The 22,699-nt window shown below is 43.6% G+C and overlaps 1 protein-coding gene across 1 annotated transcript in view; it reads right to left on the bottom strand.

The window, feature by feature from the left end:
• LOC135464035 (myb-like protein X) overlaps positions 1 to 1,770 on the bottom strand; it is a 34,314-nt gene extending 32,544 nt beyond the window's left edge. Inside the window, exons 1-2 of the mRNA XM_064741511.1 lie at positions 1,640 to 1,770; positions 572 to 843 (exon numbers count right to left, since the gene is read on the bottom strand). Coding sequence (XP_064597581.1) covers positions 572 to 820 — 249 coding nt within the window. The 5' untranslated portion in view covers positions 821 to 843; positions 1,640 to 1,770. The remainder of the gene's footprint in view (positions 1 to 571; positions 844 to 1,639) is intronic.
• Between the last annotated feature and the right edge of the window lie 20,929 nt (positions 1,771 to 22,699).

Below are 22,699 nucleotides of genomic sequence, written 5' to 3'. Positions count from 1 at the left end.
TGGTCATTACACTGCACTAACACGCTAACCAACTGAGCCACGGAGACCCCCAGGGCCCTGATCAAATGATTTTTTTTTTTTTTTTGATTGGTGTTTTACGCCGTACTCAAGAATATTTCACTTATACGACGGCGGCCAGCATTATGGTGGGTGGAAACCGGGCACAGCCTGGGGGAAACCCATGACCATCCGCAGGTTGCTGGCAGACCTTCCCACTTACGGCCGGAGAGGAAGCCAGCATGAGCTGGACTTGAACTCACAGCGACCGCATTTGTGAGAGGCTCCTGGGTCATTACGCTGCGCTAGCGCGCTAACTGACTGAGCCACGGAGGCCCCCTGATCAAATGAAGATGCATTCTTAATTGAGACAAGAACAATATCTGTGTCGAATAAACTTTAAATGCCACACATGGTGGGCCCTTTTCAGTACTACAGGTTAAAACAAAAACTTTATTAAAATGATAGGGATATAATTTCTTGTTTCAAAACATCAATGTTGTAATCCACCGCAATATAAAAAATACACTTGATGATAAGGATTTAGGTTCAAGATCAGAAAGAAACCACTCACCACCCCTGTTTCATAGTGTCCCAAGTCCCAGGATATATCGTCCACAGGGGGAGCCACTGAGGGGATAGTGGGAAGGAGAGGAGAATCAGAGGTGGAGTTGACGGACGCAGCTTGAGTTCGTCTTTGAGCTTCTTCTGCTAAGGAGGTATGGCTGATGCCAGAGTCACGATGGCTTTGTGCTGGTTGAGATGGAGAACTTATAGACGCGCCATTTGACGACACCTCAGAAATGGCAACCTCTTCAGACATGTCCTTTTATGAAGGTCTGTATACTGAGGAAACAAATCCAAACAATGCATCAAGCAAATCCATGCATTTAAAATTCACACATGTATAACCATTTATACTTCATATCATTTAATTTTTTGCCACATTTTTTAATTTCATGTAGAGGACAGCGGCTTAATGCAATAGTCAAGAATATTTCAATCATTATGTCATGGGAAGGGAAGATGGAGTGCCCAGACTAAACCACAAGTCTTTGGCGGCTAACTGACCAAAATCCCCACGTTACACAGTACGAGCTGATGGTGACAGTCACAACCTTGAACACAATTCGTGCAGGCCTATATTCTGTTATGCTGATGTTACGTACAAGCTCAAAATTTTATCAAATCAAAATCATGCGCTTGGCGATACAGAAGCGGTGATTTCCAGTGCATCTTATCAAAGAAAACACGGTATAAACTGATAAAAACTCAACTGAAAAAAAAACCCAACTTAGTCTGACCTATTTAGGCAATCGCATAACTGTAGGTTCAGTTTCCGTCACTCAATAATGTCATCAGGCTTTTCGTCATATCAGATGTCAGAAGTTACCAATTTCTGGTAAAACTAACAGCACGAGGAACGCATCTAAGCGTAAATAACATGATGTTACTGCTAACCCTTCTTATCATGGAGAAACGGAAAGGGATAGTCGGATGTTTAACTGAAATGGGACGAGGAAATCTGAGTATCACAACCATGCAGACGAAGCGTGGTGGGCCGCCCAGCTATGCAGAATTGATTTCAGTATTTACCAACAAATGCACTACATGTCACAGCCTTTTCACGTTTCAGACTTACCAGAAACATTACAGGACGCTTGGATGACAAAGAGACTACGACATAAGGAGGCTACGATCGTAATTTTATCGCAATCAAGTGAAAACAAGGTCGGATAAATTTTGCGTCAGCACGCCATCTTGTGTCTGCTGTAATCACGTGACACATGTTGTCTGACAAATAAAAAGAAAATAAAAAAAATTACAAACATTTTACCTGCACTTCACTTGCTTCAGATAATACCAGTAAATAAAATCTATTTACACTAATCATTGCTTACTTCTTATTTACCGCCTACCGATGTAAACAATGCAGCACGTGGGTTTCCCGGCAGTATGATACAATGACGTTCGCGAACACGACCAACGGTCAAATCTCAAAACGTAAACATGTCCGACGGAGGCCGTTGGCATTGAAATGCTGGGGCGCTGAAGTTTCCAACAGAAGGCAAGTAAAACCTTTTTTCTTTAATTTAAGGATTAATAATTCACAGAAAAAGGACTGTAAAGAAATGTAGTATGGGATGACTGATTGTCATGAACACAGTTCTTGCACGACCACATCTTGCGGCGGCATACCCGTTATTAAATAGTTTATTGATAGTTTTGCGGACACGTATGTTGACAATTTAATAAGTTAATTGTTAGAATGATGATTTGCATTTAAACAGGATTCGTTTATAGCATTTCAACCAGTATATTTCAATGGGAATATACACGTATCCATTTACATGGGCTACACGTCAGTATCGCAACAGTAACGCAGCATATCAGTTAGGCTTATTACCTCCGGTGTGAACCGTCATAACTCAAAAGAATACATGTGCTAAAATAAAAAAAATTTAAAAAAAGAAAGGTCTACCGGATAAATACTATATTTTACACAAAGACGTCAGTAAACACGTATACTTAGGCTTGAAAAGATGGCCATGTTAATGTATATGTGAATGATTAACGCTTTATGTTGGATCGCATTTATTGATCAATTTTTTAATAATTTCCCTACAGATAGTGCTGGAACTCGTTTTACGAAGAGATTGTAGCGCTATATGTCAAACACCACTACCTATAACTAGGCTATACCTCTACAGTATGTGTCTTAATTCGTGGCTGTTAGGTTTAACATAAGTTACATCCAATTTTTAAAACGAGCCCCTGCATGGATGCTCTACTGGGTATACAGTAAGTATACAGTTATGATCGATAGTTTATAGATCTGAAGGTACTAATACACTTTTCATAAGCGTTACATTTCTGCTCACATTCATGTTAAAATAGAATTATGTAGGCTCCAACTACCGGTCACAAAATTAGTATGACATATGAATTCTAAATAAAGCTGACAGCCGTCGTTTAGGCCAAAGTGATTGCTTATTTTAACTTATTTTAGGGTCTTATTAAAATTGTAACAAATGTGACAAAAACTAGGCATTTTTGTGAGATTTTACAGTTTGACTCAAGTCAGAATTCGGGTCCTGGCGTTTTGTAATTGCAGAACTACTTAGACCTACTTACAGTTGATAAGTAACGACTTTTACTGTAGCTACATGTATCAGTTTGAAAATTGACTGAAAATGTGTTTCTTCAGTTTTATGGAGTACCGATACGGATGAAGTACGCCATCTTTCCTTTTGGGTTGAGCTTTACGTAATATTTTTACAGTTTATAATTCAAATGAATGCCTAAAATATTTTCCAAATCTATAATATACCACTTTCCCTTCTCGCACGGAAACTCCGTCTGTATTTCATGAAAAGTAATGCTTTATTTTTAGCAAAAGTAGCCCTTGGAGTGGGGTGGGGGCGTGGCCTAAATGATAAAGTTCATCGAGGTATGAATTGAAAAAAAGAAAATAAAAAAACCGTAACGAAGCAGATTGTTTGATATCTCAAACACAGAGGGAAATTTAGTTCTTCGAATATGGAAATGAGCAAATACTTCCCCAAACGCACCATTCCGAGCTGTCAATCAAGCAAACGTATTTGTGATCAATCATCATAACCGGATATCTCATACCTGTACGTTGGTCACAGTGGTGAGGCGACATTGTTTTTAAGTTTGAGAGGTGGCTCTATAGTACCTCAAGCCATTGTTACTTCAAAAAGTGATTGAATCGCAATTCTGCAGTGTTAGAATGTATCAGTGCCTACTGTCACGTAGTGCTGTCTTTAATGTGACGTCATCATGATGAACCTGGATAGAAAATTTTACGTCAGTCAAATGCTGCCCGGCGTTGCCGGGTTTCCATAAATCAATCTTCCTGTGACGTCATGACATCACAAATGTTTTCAGAGAGATTAAAATGAAAAGGCGGAAAGGCGGTAGGACATCGCGTGTATTGTCCATATCCACGCATTTTACATGTATCGTGTGAAAATATTCCTGTCTTGATGTCAAAGCACATATATGTGATGTCATATGGCGTATTTTTAAGTAGAATGACGGGTTCTTCAAAGCTGTTGGATTGCAAAGGGTGGGTTGATTGATGGCATCTTATGAACTGCCATGGCACAAGATTTGAATCCTGATTTAAATCCTGATGTAGAATGCATCGTTTCTTCTGTGACGCTGCAGTGTGTGTGTGTGTACTTCATATGTTTTATGAGCCCACGTACACCGATAATTGTGACGTAATAAAGGAAAAAACGAAAGAGTTCACAGCTCTGGACCGTCTTGATACAGACGGGAAGGAGTTTTGCGTGTTCCCCATTTCCTTGCATTTTCCCTTCATCACTGAAGCATCGAAACAGGCATTCAACCTAGTGGACATTTGTATGCTCTCTTCCCGATTTGGTGGTTTGTGCTGAAGGCTATTTTTGCAATTAGCCTTGCGATTATTGACCCAGAATACCTATTTTGGTTGACGGCTGGTATACAAATGTCTGTTTTGATGCTTAGATCCGTACTTTGTCAAAAGGTCTAGCTGTATTTGTAGTCTCAATTCAGCCCATAGGATATGTCTTTTATTATTACCACAGTTCTGTGGAAATATATAAAAATTCATGGGGGAATTTACGTACAATTTCAAACGCAAGCAGATAATGTGCGTTGCCTAATGTTCTCAGTTCCCCACACCCAAGTATATACTAGTACTGTATTTGCCACATTGTCTTATGGCTGTTTTCAACCTTTCGTTTTTATCACAGGGGCCTTCGCCTGGGTTACCCCTATACCTAAAGAGACTTGGTTGCTGAAGAGCGAAGGAAATACAAAAGCTTGGTCATTCTTTCAGCTCACCGTGAACACTTTGCGATTCAAACTATACAGTAGAGGGAATCAGAAGATGCCATAGTAAAAATTCCACCTGATACCATTTTATTGCTTTGGAACTACCAGGGAGTATATCTAACGTCATACGGGCGTGTTGCTTATCTAACAACGTGAGAAATCCATAACAAATCTCTGATGGGGCGCTAGAGCAAATTCGGTGCGGCTGAGAATTTATGTCTTTGGGTAAAAAAAACTATTGAAGATGGCTTTGTGCGAAGGTAGCCCACATGCCGCTATGAGCTCCGCGGAGAAGGTAAGGTCATGGATGGCGTCGACATCTGGTGTACAGCAGTTGTATCCTCATCCACATGAGCCCGACGTCGAAAGCATGCAGTTTGAGCTTACACACCATCCTCTGTTCATCGAGGACGAGGGCAAAACCCCCAGAAGCACGTCGCGGGGTACACAGCGAAAGGTCTTTATCCCTAGGAAGACAACCTCTCAAGAAGTGTCCTGCGCCAGCGTTTTCAAAAAGTACCTCCCCGCGCATGCGTCTGATGGCAGTAAGCTTGTTCCGGGATTCCTGAAAACGGTGCGCCGCAGACAGTCGATCGCTCTCCTGAGGAAACACGCTTTCAGATGGGCGACGATTTCGGCGAGAAAGTTTGTCATGATTCGGACTGACGGGTGCAACATGGTTCCATGGACGGACGTCAACGAGTATTTCTTTCCCTTGTGTGATGATCCTTCGTGCGAAATCGTCTTGTTGGCTTTGAAATACGCCATGGGCTATCCCAAAATGATCCGCCATATTCACCCTTGTTCCCAGCGTGAGCAGCTCCGGTTTGGAGATCTCTTCAAAGTGGTTTCATTTGGGACAATTTTAGTAGATATCGACGCTGTGCTGTCCAATAAAGCCGTTCTGTGGAACCTGGTAGAAGAGATGCACTCGAGCTGTAATCCGGGACTGGCGATTTCGAAATGCTCGTACCGAAATCCTGAGAAAAAAGTTTTTCAGCGACAAGTAACGTCACGAACGTTGTCAACGTTTTCACAGCAAGCTCGGGCTAATTCCCCGTGGGACGGAGTAATGGACTTTCAGAACGACGAACAAGCTATAGACATCGAAGACTCGAAACCCCCAGAGGACCAAAAGATTAAGTTTGAGAAAGACAGCAATTCCAATATCGTTGAGTTCCTAGATGAACAAGCGAATCAGATGTGGAGTACGCTTTCCAAGAAAAAAACTGAAGACGCCAGAAGCACCAAATCTTGGCACGAAGTCTCACCATCGAAGAGAATGCTACAACCCAACGTTTTATCGGCGGTGGCGCAAAACGATAACGGCGAACAATCGACGGAACAAAGACCATTCAGCGCCATAGTACAAAAGACTTTGCCGGAAACAAACGTCCAAGAAGATGATTTATTTCACTGCTCGTCCTCAGCATCGTCACAGAAGATTCCTTGGCAGCAAAATACGCACAATAGCGGACAGGTGGTGGCACTCAGGGTCAACAACAGTCGCCTTCTGCCCATCGTCTTGCCGGGAGAAGACCCCTACAAAGTTGGACAAGATCTCAACAAATGGCTTGTGCCAGTCTACCTCTTGCAGAGCATGTGCCTGACCCCACACGTGACCGGCAAACTCGTCGCGGTGTACAGGGACTTCATTGTTGGACGAACCTGCAAAACGCCCGGGGGTAAAGGGTATGCCCGCCTCTGCACTCGACAAGAAGGACGCGACCTGACACGATGGCTGTTTTTCATGAGCGAAAAAGGTAAGTTTGGAAGTAGTGAACATGAACTCTTCATGAACATGAACTGTTTTCTTTTTGGGTGTGTGTGTTTGTTTGCCGTCGGTGGGCGTGGGTGTTGGGGAATGGGATCTATGCGTCGAAACAGACCTTCGTATACTTATACCTTTATTTCATTGGTATTTTACGCCGTACTCAAGAATATTTCACTTATACGACGGCGGCCAAAATTATGTTGGGGGGAAACCGGGCAGAGCCCGCGGAAAACCCACGATCACCCGCAGGTTGCTGACAGACCTTCCCACTTACGGCCGGAGAGGAAGCCAGCAGGAACTGGACTTGAACTCAGAGAGTTCCTGGGTCATTGCGCCGTGCTGGTATGCTAACCAACTGATCCACGGAGGCCCCCCAAAATGGCGTTTAACACAAACCAGCAAAAAACCAAGGAATTATATAAAGTACGAAATTAGAACGAAATCATGGAAAAAGATTCAGTCAACAGTTTTCAGTGATGTTGGAAAAAATGCAAGGAATCTTCGGGCGAGTGAGTGAAATCAGCATTCAAATCGTGTATGATGCTAGTATATAAACCACAGGAGCGACGATAGTGTGATAGTTGGCAAATGGTTGCACGTAACCAATGAAGTAGGGCATATGTCAGTTAACCTCAGAGTCAAATTTGATTTTGTTACAGTGCTTAATGCATCGTCTCTGATTCCCAGTTGTACTTATTTCACGCGGAATCTCTGATTCCCACTTCTTGCTACACTATTTATCACAGTGTCTAATTCCCATGTGAACCCTACCTTCACTATTCTTCACGGCGTCTCTAATTCCCACCTGACCTTCTTAACTATTTCTCATAGCATCTCTCATTCCCACCTGGACAATCGTCACATCTCGATGTTTGCTGATGCAGTGGCGGGACTTTCTGCAGCTTTTACCCGGTGACATGATTCAAACGTTTGAAATCGACCTCTCCTTGTCTGTTCATAGAATGGGCCAACACAACAGCCACGGCGTAAGTTTAAGGAAATCTTTGTATGCTACTGAAGTGAGATAAAAAGGAGGATTTATCCGCGATTATGTTATGATAAACATGTTGTTTCTGAAGCTCTCAATACAGCAGCTATGGGTCAAAGAGGTTTGTTAGGTACACGGTGAAGAGCTTTGGTTTCTCCCGGTCCTTTCTGCATTGCTATATTCATAACAGATATACCAAGGCATCTTACCTCCATTTTATTTGTTTATTTATTTATTTGATTGGTGTTTTACGCTGTACTCAAAAATATTTCACTTATACGACGGTGGCCAGCATTATTGTGGGAGGAAACCGGGCAGAGCACGGTGAAACCCACGACCATCCGCAGGTTGCTGAAAGGCCTTCCCACGAGAGAAAGCCAGCATGAGCTTTCCGGTTTATAAGTGTCTTCAAAAAATATTGAAGTGCCGATGAAAAGTGTTCATTTTCATTCGATATTCACTGAGAAAATGGAATTAATATGACTTGAATTGAATGAGTGAATACAGTAAGAGAATTAAAAGAAAAAAATAATATAACATGTGTATTATGATTTCTTATCATTTTGATTAACACTTCCAGCCAATAGATTCAAAGGACGGTGTGTCTATTGCTGACAAAGCCAATTTTGGAAAGGTCTTGGGAGAACCCTGTCAGCTAGTAAAGAAACGTAACACGCACAGAATCAAAAGCAATGCCCATACTTGGGCAAAACCGATTGACACTATTCCTCTTGAAAAGGGTCAGTTGCTGAAGAACACGGACAGTGGTGAAGCCGACTCGGACTGCTGGTACCCGAGCGCCGACTGGACCACTCAACTACTGGAGGAGCCCCATCTTCCCTTCCCAGAACTGAAAGACTATGATGAAGTTTATTGTGGCAATGGTCCATTGACGACGACGACGAACGTTCATTCTTCAAAAGAAGAGTATCCAGTTTCAAAGTGCGAGTGTAACGGTAAAGTCAGGCCCGGCAGTGCTACAGAACCGCAGTCAAAACTGCCGTGCATCGTGGGACACCGGTGCGAGATTCAGTGCGAGAGAGAGACTGAAGGTGATATTGGGGAACACGACCCAACGAGGCTGTATGGTGCCGATGCTTCCCATGCTGTCCTGTCTCCTGGACAAAGGATAGTAGTGAGAACAAGTGAACCGATGAAGGGAAGAAAGTACAACTGTAAGAGGGTACCCGGGAAAAATGACAGTGAAGTCTGGACGGCCGACGGACGTTGGGCAGGAACGTATAACCTTTGTCAGGATGAATCAAATTTGTCGGCGGAAGCTCTGCATGGAGGAAAACCAGCAGATCAGAGAGGGATTAGAAGATACGCGAGGTATGCGGCGAAGAATGCCAGCAGACTAAAAGAGCACGTTAGCAAAGCGAGCGAGAAAATGACACTTGCTAGCTATAAAGACAGCGGCGAGACACAAAAAACTGTTAACCAGATATCTGCTGAACTGATTAACAACAAGTCCTATGAAAAATACGTTCACAGACGTATCCAGGTCGAGGACGACAGAAGCGATGTGGTCAGTGTAAATGGGGGCAGTTCCAAACTGGAGACTCCTCCGCAGTATGACGATCTGGTGGGAGACTCGAAAGAGAAGACGAGTTTGTCGCCCGAACAAAGTAGTGACCAAAGTGATTCTTTGGCCTCAGTGGTTAACAACGACTTGCGCAACGAGGAAAGCCCTAAGAAAACGACCAATGATAGCAAAGTCAACACGCCTCGTCCAAGAAACCCAAGTTTAAGGGAACGCCATGAAATGATCGATGAGAGTGACGCGCCCGTCCGTAAGAATCATTTCCAGGGCTTAACTCTCTGGGCGGAAGAAGACGAGGTTCCAGAGTTGAACACATATTTTAAACCTTGTAAAGCAAGTTCTCAACCTCTGAAACAGTGTTTGAAGACGAAAGGGAAAAAAATGCCATCGAAAACCGTAAGCTGGCATATCCCGGGAGTGTATCCGAAAGAGGAACGAACAGAAAATATAACTGCTGATGAAGACTGCCTTAAACCCAAGCCTAAAAGGTCGATTCTAAAATGTAAGGAGGAGAGCAAGACTAAAGCGACAGTAAAAACAGCACCACCAAAATCATCCGAGAGCAAACCCAGGCCTCCCGAGCCAGGAGGAGACTTCAAGTCCAAGGCAAGATCTAGCAAAACGAATGTTGCCGAGACTTACACCACAACCAACAAAGATGAATCAGTGGCGGGTGAAAAGGACATCAATGCGGTTAAAGTGAAGGTAGAACCTCCTGACCTAGCCAACAGTTCCCCTGCGAATGTGGGGCCAAGCCATCCGGAAAAGTTTCCGTTGCAGATCAACACCAAGGATTCCGAAGATCTGACCAAATCGGAAGATACATCCACGCGTGTTTCTCTACTCCATTCATCGAGTAAGGTGGTTGTGGAGAGAGCAGTTAAAGCCGAAAACCTTATATTCTCATCTGCCCACAGAGCTGAAAGCATCGCTCGCATTTATACCGGAAGCCCCACAAAACAACAGGAGCTGATTTCGAAGAGAGTCAGTCTTGGGCGCAAACATGTTCAGTCGGACTCCAAAGTGCCTCAGCTCAGGAAGACGAGGGCTTCTTCGGGCAAGAGTGAAAGCGGGGAAGGCAGTAAAGCTACGGTGGGGACGAAAAGTTCGGACCAGGTCGCCACCAAAGGGAAACGATTTCCAAGAAAAGCAAGACGCAAGACGAAAACTGTCACCAAGAGTGGCTGTTGTGACACGGTCCTGACTGCATGGGAAGTGAAACAAGAGCCAGGAACTGGAAACGAGATTGATGGGCAGGAGGATAAGAAGTTTATTCACGGAGACTTGCACGGTGAGTCGACATTTAAAGTGCCCGTGGACAGGACGGAGATGATAAAGTCCTATTCTATCGTCCAACAGCAGCAGAAGCTTCTGGAAGCCATCCAGAAGAAGACGAAGACAACGCCAAGAAACACCTCTGAGAGCGGAGGCTGTGGACGTACACCTGGCACACAACTGGGTGTCGCTGCCACTTCTTGCACACCTGTGGTCGGAGTAAAGCAAGAACCTTCAGATGTCACATCAAAGACGTACTCGACCGCTAAGGTGGAAAACGCAAATGCCTGCAAGAAGAAACAGCAAAGTAGCGAGAGTTTTGAAAAGAAGAATGTTAATCCAGAGCCAAAAGTTCAATACAGGTAAGCACCAACCAGTCGACTTCGCTGGCTCATTTCGCAAAAATGTTGATCTCGCTGCATCAATCGCTGGTTTCGCTGCGCGGCTTCAGGTAAGGATTCATGTCATGTACCTGATGAAGCACACTTGGGTGTCTCACTTTCAAAAACCTTGGCCGCCATTGTGTAAGATAAATTTATTAGGTACGGCATTCGGAAAATTAAAAAAAAAATAATTAAAACTTCTTCTGCGATGTGATAACAAACAGATCAGTATCAGTATAGGTGTAATCAGTCTGATTAAAAACTCTGGGGATTAAATTCTGCCATATATGAGGATATTAGGATTTTGACCACATTTATGGTAACACGTTACACTTCAACAAGGCGCCATTTCGCCCGACAGATCAATGCATTGAAGTATTCATCAATCAACTTTTGTAAGTTCCCGTTCAACTGCAACGTAACAATCATGACATACAATCATGACATACAATCAAACCAGAGTCAAAAACGCATGATCCGGACATTTCAAAATGATGTTTAACCTTGTTTTACTTGAAAAGGTGATAAATTGGCCATCCATCTTCTCGCTACACGGCGCGCAAACCTTTTTTCCGTGAGTCCCGAATCTCCTTAAGAGCAATTTTATTCCCAGCAGTCCTTGATGCGTGTCACACAGGTGCAGCGCACACTCTAATCATGACACCTAACAGGTGATGCAGTGTGGGTTACCGGAACATGCATGTCTTGAGGCTACGTTTTCATTTTAGCACTGTGTACAAACTACTCATGCTATGACCTTGAAAATTGGTCAGTATATTACCAAAATCATGCCATTTGAATGTCTAAAGTTTGAAAGGGTTTGAAGAAAGGATAATGGAGCAATGCAGGATCAAAGTACGGCCCATTTTTTTATGCCCGCCCAATATATGTGCTTAAACACAAAGGTATATAGTCACAGAAAAAAACCATGCGTTCTACTGCGATTTTGTACTCTTTGAGTTAGCCGCTCAAATCATTCCGTCCCCAAACTGATCATTGTGATTAGACCATGTTATGTTGATCCCAGTCTGTGAATCACATTTGTCTGGTTTCAGCTTCCAGCCCCAATTCGACCCTGATCAAACAGTCAGCAACCGAGGCCTAGCGCTGTACGAGGATTTAGCATTGCCCTATGTCGCCATGAACGGCTATAAGTACGTCACACTGGTCGACGCGACGCGTGTGTTCAGCCTCTGTCGGCCGAACTGTCGTCTTGCACGATCCTTGCTGCGGTCCCATCGTGCGCTGCACCGGACGATGTGCAGTTGGGAACAGGTACGGTTGAAACATATATGTTGCTACGTAATTTCTACTGATACAAATAATCCAAGAATGGTGTTCAACTTGAAGCCTGTGGCCTGTTTTACAAAACTCACTTAATTTACGGGGTAAACATGCCTGTACGACACAGTGACCCATGAGCCTCCCACCAATGCGGTCGCTGTGAGTGCAGCTCCAGCTCGTACTGGCTTTCTCTCCCACAGTACATGAGAAGGTCTGGTATCAACCTTCTGACATGGTCGTGGGTTCCTCCTGGGGCTCTGCCCAGTTTCCTCCGACCATAATGCCATAATTAACTACCATACCAACGTGTGTTGTAGATATATGAAGTGCTCTTAGCTAATCGGTACAGAACACAAAGTATGCTTCATTCTATAAAGAAGTAGCAAATTGCGCCTGGCGTAACTTCCGTTACCACATATAACCTCACCGTAAGTGTGCGCCTGGCGTAACCTCCGTGACCACATATAACCTCACCGTAAGTGTGCGCCTGGCGTAACTTCCGTGACCACCTATAACCTCACCGTAAGTGTGCGCCTGGCGTAACTTCTATGACCACATATAACCTCACCGTAAGTGTGCGCCTGGCGTAACTTTGGTGACCACATATAACCTCACCGTAGGTGTGCGCCTGGCGTAACTTCCGTGACCACCTATAACCTCACCGTAAGTGTGCGCCTGGCGTAACTTCTATGACTACGTATAACCTCACCATAAGTGTGCGCCTGGCGTAACTTCCGTGACCACATATAACCTCACCGTAAGTGTGCGCCTGGCGTAACCTCCGTGACCACATATAACCTCACCGTAAGTGTGCGCCTGGCGTAACTTCCGTGACCACCTATAACCTCACCGTAAGTGTGCGCCTGGCGTAACTTCTATGACCACGTATAACCTCACCATAAGTGTGCGCCTGGCGTAACTTCCGTGACCACATATAACCTCACCGTAAGTGTGCGCCTGGCGTAACTTCCGTGACCACCTATAACCTCACCGTAAGTGTGCGCCTGGCGTAACTTCTATGACCACCTATAACCTCACCGTAAGTGTGCGCCTGGCGTAACTTTGGTGACTACATATAACCTCACCGTAGGTGTGCGCCTGGCGTAACTTCCGTAATAACCTATAACCTCACCGTAAGTGTGCGCCTGGCGTAACTTCTATGACCACATATAACCTCACCGTAAGTGTGCGCCTGGCGTAACTTCTATGACCACATATAACCTCACCGTAGGTGTGCGCCTGGCGTAACTTCCGTGACCACCTATAACCTCACCGTAAGTGTGCGCCTGGCGTAACTTCTATGACCACGTATAACCTCACCGTAAGTGTGCGCCTGGCGTAACTTCCGTGACCACATATAACCTCACCGTAAGTGTGCGCCTGGCGTAACTTCTATGATCACATATAACCTCACCGTAAGTGTGCGCCTGGCGTAACTTCCGCGACCACGTATAACCTCACCTTAAGTGTGCGCCTGGCGTAACTTCTATGACCACGTATAACCTCACCTTAAGTGTGCGCCTGGCGTAACTTCTATGACCACATATAACCTCACCGTTTCGGGGCAGTAGATCCAGGGTCAGTCCTGGGTCGGGTCACACCTAAGATCTTAAAGAAGAAGTTGTAGCGCCGTCGCTTGGCGGTCAGCTGATTGACACGTATCAGTAAACTGGCTCTGATAGGGCGTTACAGTGATAACAGCACTAGATAAAAGAGCAGAGGAAATGCGTCTTGCAACAAGAAGGCACATACATGCACTCTAATGACTCTCTCGTCGTCATATGACTGAAAAAATGTGAAGTACGGCGTTAAAACCCAAGCACTCACTCTTATCTCTACAACATCCGTCATCATGGACGTTAAGGTAGGACTTAGCTAAATGAGCTTCATGAAACTGGGATCGGTTTCATGAAGCATACTTAGTGCTAAGTAGTCCTTAACTGAGTGCACTTTATATCTCTATAACCTACGTCATAATGTTATTCAAGGGCAAACTTAGCTAAGTGAGCTTCCTGAAACTGGCCCCCTGGCCTCAGATACTTCACCATGGTAAGTGCGACAGTTCTCTAAACACGGCTTCCTGAGTTCGTGCTCCAAACGTATATTTAGACCTCAGTATAAGTACGTCTGAATCAAAGGTATGCCAGGTGATGCTGATACTATCTGGATAAACCAAACCCTTCAACTTAGTTTTACCGGAGGCCATCTGTCCATGGTTAGTGAGGTCGCAAGCTCGAATCCATCTCTCGCAAACCAGGCTGCTGTTTAAAGTCGTGAGATGCGATTTCGGAAGCAGCCATACGTCACACAGATTCCTCCTTCCCTATGATCTGATCTCGACGAATGTGGCGTAAACATGTAGGGTGAAACCTCTTCGATGAGCCTTGTGTGTCTTCGCTTCATGTGTTTATTCTGTATACAGAATGTGACTTTCGTTGGTCCTTTGGAACGAAGATGTTCAGTCGTATGTCCGTTGACGCTGATGCAGGGTACAAGATTACTCAGAACTCCAGTTTTCTCTACTAGCCAGTGCCATCGTGTGAGAAAAACACTTTAGTAGGGCACTAATGGGGTACTGGAATAAGTCCAAAGTGGGACGTATTACGTCATTTGAGGGGACACTCCCCTGCAGAGTCAACAGCCTGACGTCACAGTAGGTAGATCAAATACGTCACAGACGAAAACGCAGCTTGCAACATGTTTCGCGTCTCGCAACAAAAGATTTGTGACGTGCAAGTCATATGTCATGCTAGCGCCAGCCTTTGTGGGGGGAAAATCTCCTGCTACCCCCATGAAATGAAGACATACATCCATAAATATTTTGTTGTAGGTGTACGGATTTGAGTTGACCAAGCCAAACAAAAAGCCGCCCGTGAGGACAGGGGACATGCTTGTGCGGTTCGACACTCTCATATCTCGTCTGCCCGTTCTGGAAAATGAACTCCGAATAAGGCACCAAAACTCCAAGGCGAAAGGTAGCCAGAAGTGTGGCTATTCGACGCCATCTTGATTTTTTTCTCTCCACTTTCCAAGATGGCCATCAAGATTTTGGAATGTTTTGGCCCTCTTTTAAAGTACACATTGTCTGTTTTATATCTATACCACTTTTGTACCGATTTTATTAGGCAATTACACTTTTGACCGGAAGCAACCATTTATTAATCTGAACACAGAATACATCAAATTGAATTTAAAATATAACCATGATGAGTAACGACTGCACTCAAACATCCAATTGATTTGCTAAGTTCCACACAGCTTTACATTCAAACATGATGTACTAACGCATCGGTCCGTCAGTCGAATACAAATCAGTCAATTGTTGCACCAATACAGGCACTGAGAATTAGAAAACTTCCTGTCTGGGGGTGGTGGGGTGAGTGGGGGGGGGGTGTTACGACTCCGGTACTGAATGGCGTTCCAGCAATCTTCCAGTTCACAAAACGGAGTCCGAATAGACTGAAGGCCTTCTCTACATAGCTATATATAACGGTAATACGGCTTTAATAGCAATATTATACCGAAAAAATATCATATCAAGTATTGTATGGGGACGTTATGGCTGCAAACCCAACGGTAAACTCTTAAGGCTACCTTGACTACTGTGTGGCAACAGTATAACTCTAAAACAAGCAAGATCTAGGCTTAGGATCGTCTTGACTACGGTGTGGCAACATCACGACTTTAAAACAAACGATATACACTCCATGCTCCTTGACTACGGTATTGCAACATTATAACTTTACAACAAGCAAGATCTAGGCTTAGGGTTATCTTGACTACAATATGGCCACATTACTACTTTAAAACAAACGATACACACTCCAGGTCTCCTTGACTACGGTATTGCAACAACATAACACTAAAACAAGCAAAATCTAGGCTTAGGATCGTCTTGACTACGATATGGCAACATTACTACTTAAAACAATTGATACACACTCCAGGTCTCCTTGATTACGGTATGACAGCAAAATCAACTTATGACTTTGTTCATCTACAGTTAAATGCTTAAAGTGACTGCTACTTGGCCACATTTGGGGTTTAATACCTGTAGTATAGGCTATGCTTAAAAGCACCTTAACTTCAGAATAGCAACAAAACGACTCAAGCAGTGTACTCTTACGACGTTGATTGAGGTATGGCAACATTATGAGTTTTGTAAAATTGTAACTACCTCCTTGTCAACGGTTACCTGTGTTGAGGCCTACCTCCTTGTAAACGGTTACCTGTGTTGAGGCCTACCTCCTTGTCAACGGTTACCTGTGTTGAGGCCTACCTTCTTGTAAACGAATATCTGTGTTGAGGCCTACTTCCCTGTAAACGGTTACCTGTGTTGAGGCCTACCTCCTTGTAAACGGTTACCTGTGTTGAGGCCTACCTCCTTGTCAACGGCTACCTGTGTTGAGGCCTACCTCCTTGTAAACATATATCTGTGTTGAGGCCTACCTCCCTGTAAACGGTTACCTGTGTTGAGGCCTACCTCCTTGTCAAGGGTTACCTGTGTTGAGGCCTACCTCCTTGTCAAAGGTTACCTGTGTTGAGGCCTACCTCGTTGTAAACGAATATCTGTGTTGAGGCCTAACTCCCTGTAAACGGTTATCTGCGTTGAGGCCTACCTCCTTGTAACGGTTACCTGCGTTGAGGCCTACCTCCTTGTAAACGGTTACCTGCGTTGAGGCCAACCTCCTTGTAACGGTTGCCTGTGTCGGGAGTGGGGGGAGGGGATGTAAAAGAGAAGCACCATGTGGAATAGCCTATAGCATGCCCTTAAGATCACCGAAAGCTCAGCATCGCTCTCACTGCAAATACATCTTTTACAAATGTGATCCCAATGAGTAAGCCGTTACTGCTCGTACAGTATCGTTGAAAGATTTCCCGCGCGAAGTCGAAGGGCCTGCGATGAACGGTCCATTGATACCTGACAAAATATGTGCACTACGTCACCGCTTTGCGCGCAAGACGGTAACAAATGTGCGCGGGAATGAACATACCACTACAGAGCTTGGACCCTATTTGCTTGATACCCATTGGGTTCAACGTCATTGTATGCGAATGGTTCTTGTGGCAAATTCATACGTTTGTATATACGTTTATGTACATACGAGCTTAATGGTTGCCGACAAAGCCTCAATCAAGATACTAAAACATCTGTAAAACGTTTGAAGAACTTTAACCGAAATATGCACAGGTCATGTGATCATCAAGCAGTATTATGGGAGTGTATATCTGACTTTGACGCAATTCCCCTTCTGAACTGGAAAGCGCCATCTGGTGTCCGAATACTTTGCCTAGACAAGAAATAAATTTTCCCCCGTCAACGTAACAAATTTCACATCCGAAGATTCACGCTACCGACTTGCACTATCCAGTCTGAATCCATACTTCCGGTCACGTGGAAATAAAGTGCTAATTTTGTACATGAAAAGTTGCGTTGCATCGCTTTTGTGTTGTTGTCTGGCAAAATATTTTAGTTCTCTTCGAGGATAAAAAGTAGAAAAAAGGCTTAGATGCATGTGATGGATTGGAATCTTGGGGCCGTCTGGTCGGGATTTTTCAGTCGCAGTATATGTAACAGACCGTGCTATACGTCTATAAATGGTTTGACTGCAGCAGGACTCCCATCCATGCTGGTATACGAAGAATCGCGGCCTCAGACGGGACAGGGAATTTGTCGATTTCCGCACTCGTATGATTAATTCGTTAGGGGCTGTTGACAGTTATAGTTGTCGATGGCACACGGGTTTTACAGCATTTGTGCGGACACACATTTGCTGAAGATTACGTCTCGGTCACCAGTATAGCCTGAAAGCCTGTCCTTCACACGTAGGAAAGTTAATCGGTAACTTTCTACAGGACTGCATTTTTGTTCATCCCAGATACTCCGGTTTTCTCCATCCATAATAATATAAACCCCACTGTTTAGGTTATTGAGCTATCTAAAATATTAACTCCAAAGTAGTCCACATGCTTCATTGCTTTATCTTTACCGCATCCACCCCAAATACATTTATTGATTTGATTAATGGGGTCCTCCGTGGCTGATAGGGTTAGCACGCTACGGCGCGGTGAAATGACTCAGGAGCCTCTCACCAATGTGGATGCTGTGAGCTCAAGTCCAGCACATGCTGGCTTCTTCTCCCGGCGTACATGCTGTGAATGGTCGTGGGTTCCCCCCCACCCCCACACACACAAACACCAGCCTCTGTCCGATTTCCTCCCACCATAATGCTGGCCGCCGTCGTACAAGTGAAATATCCTTGAGTATGGCGTAAGACATCAACCAAATTAATAACTTTATTACTATTCTTACGCCGAAACTTTTTATGGTTTGAAAAACAAAACCAAAAATAATTGAATGAATAAATAAACACTGACTTTTGTAAATTTCAGACACATTGTAGATGTTTATCACAAAGTTCTAATTTAGTCTTACATGCCCACACTTCGATACAGCTAAGCCGCATTTACATGATACTAAGCTACGTCGACCACAATTCATCCCAGATTCATGCAAAAAGACAAAGTCAACATCTTTCAGTGACGTTGGAAAGAGTCAACATTTTTCGGTGACGTTGGAAAGACTCAACCAATGTTCTAGGCAAATGAATGAAATCAGCACCTGAATAGTGTACCATGTTAGTTTATAGGTTGTCGATAATCGATAAGTACTATTTATACATAAGTTATTGAATGCATGGGGGCTGATGTGAACGAATTCTATTGTTGCGTGGCGCAGAAGCGGGAACGAGTTTGCGTGGCGCCGGAGCGGGAACGAGTTTGCGTGACGCCGAAGCGGGGACGAGCTTGCTAGAGGAAACCGAGCACAGCCAGGGTGGGTGGTGGTGGGTGGGGTGGGTGGTGGTGGGTGTGGTGGGTGGGGCGGGACCCACAATCATCCGCAGGTTGCTGGCAGATCTTCCAACGTACAGCCGGAGAGGAAGCCAGCATGAGCTGGACTTGAACTCACAGCGACCCCATTGGTAAGAGGCTCCTAAGTCCAGGCATGGCAACAGCTAATTCTGAAATCAGCTGAACATCAGCAGGGGGTCTGTGGCCCCCAGCCGCCGGGACCAGGTCTTTGGGGTTCGGGGAGTGAGAAAGCACTAGAGAGCATTTAATACAAGATTAATAACGACAAAAATAAAGGATAAAAGTGTATTTTTACCTGCCACACAACAGAAAATAAAGTATTCAGCCATGTTGAATACATGTATGTCATAATAAAACACTGCATTTCATTAACGGTAATGTCCCATCACATGTAATTTCTGACATACTTCTTGGAACAGTGTCTACTTTTTCCTTTTTTTGGCTTGTAATGCAGTTAATCTTTCAATGGCTTTCCTCTTCTGTTGCTGAGCAACCTTCTCCAAACTCTTTATCCCTTTTCTAACAACTGTACTGGGAGGGACCACCTTTTCAGCAGATTTGATGTTTTTTAGTCTGTTCTGTTTTAATGTCTTCTGTTCCTCCCACAGCCTCTTCTGTTCCTCGGCTGCTGCCCTCATGTTGATACACAATGATTTGTCCACTTTGGTGTGTTTCACATCTGTCTTGGCAAAAAGTTTGATGGCAGTGGTGTTCCTGGCCTTAAGTGCATACTTTACAGTTTGGAATGCATTAAATGTGTTAACATTCATTCTTGATGACCGGGGATCAATTATGTCACCCATAAGGTTGAAAGATGATTCCACCATGGGTCCATGGAAACATGTTAATGCTGTTTTGGCAAGTTTACAAAGGGCTGGATACTTATTCGCTTCGTCCAAGGCTGCCCACCACTGATCAACGTCGTGGACACTTCTGTCAATTAGACTTGTTAGGCTCAAGTCTACATTGTACCTGGAATCTATGAGCTTCAAGTGACACACTAGATTGTTCTTCATCTGTAAGGAAAGGTCTCAAGCTCTCACCTAAATATTTGAGACATTTAACAGTTTCACTGTGGCCTCTTGCTGATGGGTCAATAGCAGAAATTGACCGAAGAAGCTTGCTATCAAGAGGTAGTTTTTTCTGCAAATGCTGAGCACATGCAACATAAGCTGCAGAAACTTGCTTCAGAAACTCTGTTACTGTTGTGTCCTTTGGGTGACTACTCTTAATGATTTCTTCCACATTACTTCCAACAAACATGTCCTTGATATTGACAAACAGGTTACCATCATTCAAATTTAGCACTTTCAACTGAGCTGCAGATTTCCCAGCGATGACTTCAGCTTTTACAAAGCATGCCAGAAAATCGGAGAATAATTGCTCCTGTTTGTCGTGTAACACATGAATCATGGGTGTATTTGTTTGAAGGAGGCAGGTGAATTCTTTCAGCATACCCAGGACTGCAGAATATAATGACATGATTAAATGGGTCTTTTTGGACTGGAACAAGACTTTTTCAATAATCCTGCGCTTTCTCTCCTTACCATCTGCCGTAGTTTTCTTCTGCGCAAGCTCTGCCCAAATTTCGTCTAATCTATTTAAGCCATCAGCTGTCAATTTTTGTTGGTCCACAATTCCATTTACAGGTTCCTGGTACAGTTCTTTATCGTCTTCCTTAAGGGACCCATAGTAGAATACAGCAAAGGCATCCATCATGACTAGGTTGGCCAAGCTTGTGTCATAACAAGAAAGCCACCTGTGAGGAATAAACTTCTTTGGCATGGTGAATGGTGTATCAAGCATTTCACATATTTCACTGAAAAGCTGTCTTAGATCTGTACTCCACACCAAATCATTATGTAAGTCGTTGGCTAGACCTTCAACCCATCCTTCAAAAGGGGAACAGAATTTCTTGCACGCATTATGTACATGATGACAAGAATCCCCGTCAATATCAAGCAAGTTAGGAGCTCTCTCTCTCCGAATTTGAACTTCCAGACCATTCTTAGAACCCCGCATCACGTTGCACGAATCCATCAAAATGGAGACTAAATTTTTCCATGGTAATTTCATGTCAGTGAAAAGGGAATCAAGAGTAGCAAGAATGCTCTTAGTGTCAACCTTGAAGACTTCAACTGATCGAAGATGTTCAACCACAACTTTCTTCTGTTCCACGCTGAAATAACTGGCTAATACAGCTAACATCCTTTTGTCACTGTTAGATGTGCTTTCGTCAATATTGAGACTGACAGGCTGAGACTGTAATGCACTGGCTGTATCTTCTGAAAAAGTCTTTCCCAGGCCATGTGTCAGTTTGTATCCTGCAGTCTTTCGTTCCAATTTAACACAACTCAGGGCTCTCGGGTCCTTTGCAAGTTCACAGGCTGTTTGGACAATCACTGGCACGAGGCTCAAGGGCAAGCTGTGTTCTGCTAGAACAGAGAGGACCAGAGCCTGAAAAAACAATAATTAAAATTTTAATTTAAGAAATAATTTAATATGTACATAATATCTTTAGTTCCATAGATCTCTCTCTGTCAAAAAACAATGATATTTGTGTGTGTCTAGGTCAAATTAATACAACAAAATGATCCCACAAGAGACGATCCAAGCAGATCTTTAATATTGCTCAGCTAATCATTATACAATCACTACTTATTAATGCGAAGGGGGTGGGGGTGTAGTCTAGATATACCTCTAAGCTGTTGTATAAATTTAAATTATTTCAAGAAGTCAAAGAGAGACTTTAAATCAGGAAGACAGCAATTGATTAATTATAGGCAGACAGCAATCGACTGTAAAATGAACTCTCTAGGGAATATCAAGGAGTTTCTAGAAGCCATAGATTTACTACCTGAAGATCCTGACAAACAATATATGCAGCAGAATGGCCTCCTTTTCTACAATAGCACTCTACAAACTAACCAAGTCCGATAGTAATGATTATGAGTAATAAATTTGAAGCAAATGAAGTAGAGCGTGCACTACACCAGTATAGGGCATTTAAGTCTCGTCGGAATTCTTTGCACTTCTGGGTACCCTTGCTGCATATAGGCATGCGTCCCCGAATCATGCGTTCGAACATGACGCCTGCTTGCGACGTGATAATGTAACCACGTCACCAAGCGAGCATGAACGTCACTAAGACGTTGGTTTCAGTGTCAGAGGTACCCGGAAATTGTGAAATCTCGCTCATTTTCTTCAAGACTTACATACCCAATTATAAAGCAAAGCCATATCCAAATTAATAGCATTAAATATGAAGCTAGCACTACAGTTAGTGTTGCAGTAGACTATTAGAAATCCTTCACCAAAACCATCAGGAAAAGTGCAAGGGCAGAGATTTATTAGGACTAAAAGACTTACTTCTGACCACTGTCAAAAAAGGAAAAAAATAAAATATTTTTGATTTTGTTGCAAATAGGTTAATTAATATTAAGCATGAATGTATATAAAAATAAAATAAAAATGAAGTAATGAAATTAAGGTTGTGATTAGGCCTACATTAAACAAAGGCTGTCAATTAAATCAAACATTCATGCCGACAATACTGTGAATATTGAAAATCAGACAATCAAATAGTTTTTCCAAACATAAAAAAGGTAAAGAGGCAGTCAATATAAGTTTACCTCAGAATGAACTTGTCTATCAGCAATTGGGGTGAGTGGCTCCGACTCCGAGTCCCGCTTCTCGGTAGGTTTTGCAAGCGTCCCCCATCGTGTAGCATCAGT

The sequence above is a fragment of the Liolophura sinensis genome, chromosome 3, assembly GCF_032854445.1.
Source record: "Liolophura sinensis isolate JHLJ2023 chromosome 3, CUHK_Ljap_v2, whole genome shotgun sequence".
NCBI classification, from domain to species: Eukaryota; Metazoa; Mollusca; class Polyplacophora; order Chitonida; family Chitonidae; genus Liolophura; species Liolophura sinensis.
The sequence above is the reverse complement of the archived record's forward strand: the minus strand, read 5'-3'. Positions and strand labels throughout refer to the sequence as shown.